The sequence below is a fragment of the Antechinus flavipes genome, chromosome 2 (genome assembly GCF_016432865.1).
Source record: "Antechinus flavipes isolate AdamAnt ecotype Samford, QLD, Australia chromosome 2, AdamAnt_v2, whole genome shotgun sequence".
Classification (NCBI taxonomy): Eukaryota; Metazoa; Chordata; class Mammalia; order Dasyuromorphia; family Dasyuridae; genus Antechinus; species Antechinus flavipes.
Genome location: NC_067399.1, coordinates 439,820,201 through 439,829,409, shown reverse-complemented (window position 1 = coordinate 439,829,409; position 9,209 = coordinate 439,820,201). Strand labels below are relative to the sequence as shown.

Genomic DNA, 9,209 nt, shown 5'->3' with positions numbered 1-9,209 from the left:
TCAAAGGGCAAAGTGAAATAATGTACCTCCTGGGAAGGTGAGGGAGGGAGGGAGGGACAGAGAGAGAGTGTGTGTGTTGGAGGGTGGTGTTTGACTGTGACTGACTCTGAAGCACGAATCCCCCACGAACCTGGCCTCCAATCTCTCACCTGGTTCCATAACGAGGACCACTGAGCTCTTGTGGCTCCTCACCGCGAGATAACCGAACTACATTTCCCAGAATTCCCCGCTGCAGACACGCAGCTTGCGCTTCGGCCCTGGGCCAGCGGGGGTCGCTGCGGCGGCCCCTCCGCCGCTCCGTACAAATCGCCACTAGCCCCGGAGGCCGCTTCCTGTTTGTCCGAGGAGGAGCCATGGCGGCGGCGGCTGTTCCCGGGGCCGGCCGAGAGCGGCGGGCGGCGGCCTGGGGCTGGGGAGGCCGGCCGTGCTCCGGGAACATCTTGGATCAACTCCGGCAGGGCCAGGTGACGGGCCAGGGCCTGGCCCGGGGCGCGCAGGTAGAGCCGGGCAGGCCTGAAGGGGCGGGGCCTGGGCTGAGGGCCCGGGGCTGTCTGTCTGTCCGTCAGTCAGTCAGTAAGCCACCCGGCACTACGGCCGGGGCAGCGGCCACGACTGGCCCGGGACGGGCGGCTCGGGGTTTCAGCACTGGCGCGTGACTGCCTGCTTGCCTGGCCGGGGAGGGGCGGGTCGGTCCGTCGCGTCTCGGGCCGGGGCCGCTCCGCGACTCCGCCGGTCACTTGGTCAATCAGTGTCTCTCAAGGACCCCGTCAGGCCAGGGAACAGAGGGCAGGCCCAATCCCTTACACGTCGCATCTGTCAGCTTGAGTCGGGATTAGATTGATGGTCCAGGCCCAGGCCCAGAGGTGGCCAGGGAACGAGACCTGTCTGCCTTGGCCCAGAGTCCTCTCTCAACATCTGGAATAGTAAAGGTGGATGAGGCTTGTGTAAGGCTGGTCATTTCAGAGAGCATCGGAAAAGTGACCCTAGAAGGGTAATTCACACCCTATTCTGACCCCGAGTCTCAAGAAGAGATAGTAAACTTTTACTCAGTCTCTAGTATGTGCCAGGCACTGTGGTGAACCTAGGGGATATAAAAAGAGGTAAAAAGCAGTCCCTACTCCCCCAAGGAGCTTACTTTCTAATGAAGAGGCAACAGGCAAATAAATATGTACATATAAGCTATATGCAGAATAAATATGAAATAATTTAGAGAGGCAAGGCACTAGAATTAAGGACAGGAAAAGATATCCTGTAGAAGATGGGTTGAGGATGAGAAGGGAGAGCTCAAGCATAGAGGACAGCCAGAGGCAAGGGCCAAAGCCAAGAGACTGGAGTATCTTGTTAATGGAACAACCAAGAATCCAATATCACTGGATTTGGAGGTGGGGGTGGGAAGTGTTAAGGTTAAAAACACTGTAAAAGTATGTGTGAAGTGTGTGGCATGGTCTGATCAGCACTTAAGGAAAATCAAGTGAAAAGAGGACATGTTGAATTGGGGAGACACATGACAAACAGACCCAAGAGCAAATTATTGCAATAGTACAGGTGGTTGGTGATGAGGGCTTGTATAAGAACCCTCACCACAATGTTAAAAGAGAGAACAGGCACTTGCCAGAGATGGTGCAAAGGTTGCAAAGGCATATCAACTAGCCTGGTAATAGATTTGGGGGGGGAGGGGTCGAGAAAGAACCCAGGATGATTACTAGGTTGGCAACCTGTGGGACTGGGAGAATGATAATGCCCTGAACAGTAATAGAGAGGTTAAAGGAGAAAAGTTTAGTGGGGAAAGATAATGAGTTCCATTTTGGACATGTTGAGTTTAAAATTTCTGTTGAACATCTGGTTTGAGATGTGTGAAAGACAGTTGGAGATGTGAGATTGGAGATCAACAGAGAAGTTACATCAGGATGGATAGATTTGAGAATTATCAACATTGCAAAGTTAATTAAATCCATGGGAATTGAAAAGATCACTAAGTGTTCTAATACAGGCACTTGAAGTTTGAAAAAGGGTGGTACTGAAGAATCTTTGGACAACTCTTAAGGCAACACTCTTATGTTTTGAGTGCTGTGTTGGGCCCTGGAGGGGATATAAAGTTTAAATAAGATATGGTCTTTTCCTTTGGGACTCAGTCTTGTTAGAAGAGTTAAGGTGAGTGTAATGTGTGGATAAGTGCATGAGAACATTGGTGTTTAGTGTGGTCCGAATGAATTGTGTGTGGAAAAGGTACTATACTTAGAAGACCTATGGATTTGATTCTCCTTTAGCAAAATAAAGGAATTTTCTTAACCTCTCAGGGTATCAATTTCCCTATCTGTAAAATGAAGGGATTAGACTGGGAAATCCTTAAAATCCCTTCCAGCCCTATCATAGTTCATAGAGATCTAGGCATCATAATAATCATTGAAATCATTACTTGCCCCAGTAAACTACTGTGAGGAAAACACTTTGTAATTCTTCAAGTACTATGTAATTTTGAGTTAGTTATTGTTATCATTATTAGCCTAATGAAATTATCCTCACTCTTTTACTAATTTTCAGTCTTTCCTTCTCTTTCGTTGCTTCCTTGCTGGTCACAGACATTCCCACTTTTCTCCCATCCTTCAAAAATCCCTGCCTGATCTGTTGTCAATTCCTACTATTTCCTTTCATATCTCTTCTCTATCTTCGATAAATTTCTTGAGGACATTTGCAATCAGTTCGCTATTTCCTTTTTTCTCACTCTCTTCTTGTCTGGTTTCTGACCTCATCATTCAACTGAAACTGCGCTTTCCAAAATTATCAATATATAGTCTCTTAATTGCTAACTCTAATGATCTTTTGCAGTTCTCAGCTTCTTGATCTCTCTGCTGCCTTTAACTCTTATTAGTCACACTTTCTTTTCTCTAGGTTTTCATACTAATTGGCCGGTTTTCCGCCTACCCTTCTGACTACTCACTTTCCATTGCTGGATCTTGGTCCAGTTTGTACCCACTGATTGTGGAGCCCTTAAGGTTCTATCCTGGGCCTTCTACTCTGTTGTATTACACTTGATAATCTTGGTAATTTGGCTCCCCTGGATTCTGGATTCCCAGATCCATTTATTCAGCCCAAACCTCTGGCCTGACCTCTAATTCTGCATCTTTAATTAACTATGGGCAATCTCTAACCAGATGTACCATAGACATCCTAAACTCAGTGTGTCCAAAATTGAATTCTGTTCCTAACTTTCCTGTTACTGGACACCGCCATCCCCCTACCTAAAGGTCATCCTCTATTCTTCATTCCCCACATCCCACATCTAGCCTGTTCAATCTTTTACTAGATCCTGTCCATTCTACTTTCCTCAGATGTCTCATATATGCACCATTTTACCTTCTGACACTGTCACTATCCTGATGCAAGTCCTCATCACCTGATGCTTAGTCTGTTGCTTTAGCCATTAGGTGATCTCCCTGCCTCAAGATTCTTCCCCACTCCAATTCTTTCTTTCTTCAGCTGACAAAATGATCTTGATAAAGCACAATACTGAACATGTCATTCCCACTATTGAATAAATTTTAGTGGCTCCTTATTGCTTCTATGATCAAATAAAATCCTATTTGGCTTTTAAAGCATTTTATAATCTGGTCCCTTCCTATATTTCCAGTCTTCTTGCATCTTATTCTCCTTTACATACTCTATGATCCATTGACTCTGACTTTCTTATTGCTTCTTGGACAAAATACTCTTAACTTTGGGTTCAGGGATTTCACTGTCTGCCCTACATGCCTGAAATTCTTTCCTTCCTCATCTTTGCCTCCTGGCTTCCTTCAAGTATTGGTAAAATTCCCACCTTTTGAAAAGAAGTTGTCCCTGGTCTCCATTAATGCTGGTTTCATCTCTCTGTGAATATCTCCAATTTATCCTGTTAGCATGTTGTTTATACAGTTGTTTGCAGGTTGTCTTCCCTACTGGATCATAAGCACTTTGAGGATAGGGACTGTTTTTGTTTTTCTTTATATCTTCAATGTCTGGCCATAGTAGACATTTGACAAATTGTTATAGACTTGATTTGCTCAGGGTTGGATAAATGGATGAAGTGGTAATTGTGTTGTATTTTAGAAAAGGAATTTAATAGGCAGAGAAGGGCATTATAGCATGGGAAATTGGATGAAAAAAATTATAGGAAAAAATCCTATAATTGAATTATAGGTTCAATTGTTTGTGAATAGTTTGACTGGAGAGAAGACTGTTGTAGGGGAAGTAGTGTGGAAGAAAGGTATCTTGGTGCCAGATTGTGGAAGGCTTTGAATGTCAATCTAAGGAGTTTGAATCTTGTCCAAACGTAGTAGGGAAACTTTGAAGGATTTTGAGCAGAGAAGTAATCTGCTCTAATTTATGCATAAAGCCATTTAATTTGGCAATGTATACTGTGATTTGGACATGGGATTGCTTCCTATGGTTTTCTCTTTTTTTTAAATAACTTTTTATTGACAGAACCCATGCCAGGAAAATTTTTTACAACATTATCCCTTGCACTCACTTCTGTTCTGATTTTTCCCCTCCCTTCCTTCTCCCCCTCCCCCAGATGGCAAACATCTTTTTTTTTTTTTTTTACATTTTTTTAAAAAATTATGGCTTTTTATATACAAAACATATGCATGGGTAATTTTTCATCATTGACCCTTGCAAAAATTTGTTTCAACTTATCCCCTCCTTCCCTCTACCCCCTCTCCTAGATGGCAGATAGTCCCATGCATGTTAAATATGTTAATGTATATGTTAAATACAACATATGTATACATATTTATACAGTTATCTTGCTGCACAAGAAAAATCGGATTTAGAAAGAAGGTAAAAATAACCTGAGAAGAAAAAAAACAAAAATGTAAGCAAACAATAATAGAAAGAGTGGAACTGCTTTGTTGGATCCACACTCGTTTTCCAGTGAGTATGGACTCATTTTCCCATATTCTTTCTCTGGGTTAGCTGGTTCTCTTCATTACTGATCAATTGGATTTGGAGCCTTTTATTGTTGAAGAGAGCCATTTCCATCAGAATTGATCATCATATAGTATTGGTGTTGAAGTGTAAAATGATCTCCTGGTTCTGCTCATTTCACTTAGCATCAGTTCATGTAAGTCTCTCCAAGCCTCCCTGTATTCATTCTGCTGGTCATTTCTTACAGAACAATAATATTCCATCACATTCATATATGTGGTTTTCTCTTTATTTTTGGTCATTTTCCCAATTCATTTTATTTTTGCTTATCCATCTGACCTGATCTGGTCTGAACTTGTTTCATTTTTCAGTTGATTCAGTTAAACAAGTAATTATTATACTATTGCATCTGTTATTTTTTGCCTATTCAAACAGTCTTCCTGGTTCACGACTGAATCACCTCTGATGTACATTATTACAATAATTACAATTCTGATTGGTCTTTGTGCTTTCATTCTCTAGTTTCTCCAGAACTGCCAAATAGATTCTCCTAAAACAGATCTGACAGTGTCACTCTTCTACTCAGAAAACTTTAATGATGTCTTAATGTTTATTACTTGATACACAAATAGATCTTTGACATTAAAGTCTATTACAGTCTAGCTTCAATGTATCTTTTAGGCTGGTGTTACATTGTTCCCTCTTACAAGCTCTTGTGTTCCAGCCAAACTGACCTATTTGCTCCTTACAATGTTACAATGAAGCATTTCATTTCCTACTTCCATGATTTTGTAGAAGCTGTTCCTGATAACCTAAATGTTCTCCATCTTTAACTTTACTTTTTGGAATCCTTAGCTCATTTCAAAACTAACCTCAAATGTCATCTTTTCTTTCATGAGGCTTTTTTTTAATCCTTCCCCAATTCTTAGGGTCTCCCCACACCTCCCCAAATTGTGTTTATTTTTATTTTATTATCTGTATATATATTGTTTCCTCCAGTAGAATATAAGTACCTCAAAGGCAGGAATTGTTTTTTTCTTTGTATTCTTAGCCCTTTGCACAGCATACGTTTGACCCTTAATGAATGATTATTGAATTGTATTATGTGCTGACCATTCTGCTGGGCGTTGTAGATGATACAGAAGAAATTAACATATAATGAAAAGAGCACTAGATTGGAAATCAAAAGATCTGGATCCTTTTTCTGGTTCAGCTCCTGTCTTGTAGTAGCATCTTAGATAAATCACTAAATCTCCTTTGTGCTTCAGTTTTCTTATCTGTAAAATGGATAGGTTTAATTTGTTAGTGTATTACAACCTCTCTCAGCTACTGTTGAGAAATTTTTATAAGAGAAATTCCTTGCTTTCCAGGAACTTAAAGAGTCTCACTGAACATAGAATAACATACATGGAACAGTATGTTATAGTTTGTATTTGATTAGATGCCAAAGTGAGTATACACAGAAAGTGCTCTAAGAGTGGAGAGAAGGCAGAAAAAGGCTAAAATGGGTGTCATATAGGCTTTGAAGGATGAGTAGAATATTTTTTGAATAATGAAGATAGAGGCGGGCATTCTAGGCACTGGGAAAGCAAACATAATTAGAACCAGAGGTCAGATGAGGTTAGATAGGTAGAATGCAGATTAGAAACATCTTTAAACATTAGATAAAGGAATTTGAACTTTATATGGTAGAGAATCAATGCAAAGCCATGATAAATCTGTTTATTAGGAGAATAACCAGTGCATGTTTTAGGTTGGAGGGGAAGAGATTGAAGGCAGGGAGGCTAATTATGAGATAAAATAGTTCACTTGTAAAATAAGGACCTGAGTTAGAGTAAGAGTTGTAAGAAGGGACCATAAGAGAAGTTTGGTTGCAAAGAAAAGAAGAATGTGTAGGGTTTTATGATTGTAAGGAAAGAATGACCAAAACTCTAAAGTTTTGGAACTAGATGACTGGGAAAATTATAATGCTGTTGTCAGAAATAGGGAAGTCAGGAGGGAAAGCATTTTGGGGGAGGAACAGGGACATAATTTAGTTTTAGGTACTAATGGCTCAAGTTAACTATTTCCTGTTAGATTTTTAAGTTTAGACAGTAGAGAAAACTTTCATTTGGTATTCATATTTTTTTCATAGTAAAGAGATAGCATTTGTGAGAAAGTATCTGAAACTCCCATGTATACTGGTCATTGGCTTATTAAGCTGACAGATTTCAACTAGATTACTTAAAGTTCAGTGCATTTTTATAAATGAATAGAACAATTAAAGGACTAAAATAACCTGCCTCTGTGAAGTGTCATTAATTACTACCTGGTTATGCAGCATTGTACTTTCAGTTTGAATTTGGTTTCTGAGACTCTGGGGTTCTTACCTAAAGGACTTTATTCCCCATGAATTCTACTTTAGCCACCCTTATTACATGATGCTTAGCCTCCTGAAATAGACTTTGAGCCAGTATTCTGTCACTTCCACTATTTTCCCTTTTCTCTATAGGGTAAAATCAAATTCTTTTGCAGTCAAGGCCCTTTTATTATCTTGTTTCTGCCCTACCTTTCATTTCCCCATTATACACTCCAAACTTTAGTTAGACTCATCTTCTCACTGTCTCTTACCCTATCATGCTTAATCTTAAATCTAATTCAGTTCTACAAATATTTAGTAAAGGATACCAGACTAGGAGTCAAGTTACCAAGTTATCTCTTTTGTATGATGGTACTGGTCTTGGACTAGTCATTTCTTTTCTTTTCTTTTTTTTTTTAAATAACGTTTTATTGACAGAACCCATGCCAGGGTAATTTTTTACAGCATTATCCCTTGCACTCACTTCTGTTCCGATTTTTCCCCTTCCTCCCTCCACCCCCTCCCCCAGATGGCAAGCAGTCCTTTACATGTTAAATAGGTTACAGTATATCCTAGATGCAATATATGTGTGCAGAACCGAACAGTTTTCTTGTTGCACAGGGAGAATTGAATTCAGAAGGTATAAATATTCCGGGAGGAAAAACAAAAATGCAAGCAGTTTATATTCATTTCCCAGTGTTCTTTCTTTGGGTGTAGCTGCTTCTGTCCATCTTTGATCAATTGAAATTGAATTAGCTCTCTTTTTCGAAGAGATCCACTTCCATCAGAATACATCCTATCGTTGTTGAGGTATATAATGATCTCCTGGTTCTGCTCATTTCACTTAGCATCAGTTCATGTAAGTCTCTCCAATCCTCTCTGTATTCATCCTGCTGGTCATTTCTTACAGAACAATAATATTCCATAACGTTCATATACCACAATTTACTCAACTATTCTCCAATTGATGGGCATCCATTCATTTTCCAGCTTCTAGCCACTACAAACATAGTCACTTATTTTCAAATGAGAATATTAATTGTACTAACTTACCTTTTGGAGTGAATATAAGAATACTTGGGATAATGTTTTAAAAATGTTTTCTAAACTAAATTACCACTTTCTCCTTGAGGCATTCCTAATTCTCTTCAGCCCATGTTGTTTTATCTCCATTGCACACCTATAGGCCTTATTGTCTGCATCATTCATTTTGGCTTTTAGTCTATATATTGCCTTATGTTGTTATTTAATTAGTTTCTTTGTTTATGTTTTATGTCTTAGAGACATCTGATAGCACAGTGTATAGAGTGCTGGGCTTCCAATGTAGAAGAATTGAATTCAGATTGATCCTCAAATACTTATTAGCTGTATAACCCGAGCAAGTCGCTAAACTTTTGTTTACCTATTTCCTTGACTAAAATTGGAATAATAACAGTCTCGACTCTGCAGGGTCATTGTGAAGATCAAATGAAATGATATTTGTAAAAAGTGTTCAACAAAGTGCCTGATACATAGTAGATGATATTAAATGTTTATTTGCTCCTCCTTCCCTTTCCCTTTTTCTTATTCAACTAGACTATAAGCTACTAAAGAACAAAAAATTATGCCTTTTTTATCCTTTTAGCATGTAGTACAGTTCTTCTCAGTAAGCACTGAATGAATAAATGAAATAAAGAGTAATTTTAGTACGAGAAGCCCAGGATTGATTCAGGAGTTCCAGAACAGAGATCCTAAAGCCTTCTCTTTAGGAGCAAACCAGAATTCCTAAATGCTAAAAAGCAAGCCTCAGTCGGGATTTGTCTGCTTCTAGATTATAAGCACTTTGAAACAAGAAGAGACTCTGTCCCGTTTTTCATCTTTTCATCCTTAGTACTATCTACTCTACACAGTAAATACTTAACAGTTGTGTTACATTGAATTATAATCTTACCTGCCCTATCCATTTATCCATTTCGTTCCTATCAATTTA

General features: G+C 39.5%; 1 protein-coding gene across 1 annotated transcript in view; it reads left to right on the top strand.

The window, feature by feature from the left end:
- The first annotated feature begins 290 nt into the window (after window positions 1-290).
- The window catches only part of TRPC4AP (transient receptor potential cation channel subfamily C member 4 associated protein), an 86,966-nt gene continuing 78,047 nt past the window's right edge, over window positions 291-9,209 (top strand). Inside the window, exon 1 of the mRNA XM_051979182.1 lies at window positions 291-497. Within this exon, the coding sequence (XP_051835142.1) occupies window positions 354-497 (144 nt within the window). The 5' untranslated portion in view covers window positions 291-353. The remainder of the gene's footprint in view (window positions 498-9,209) is intronic.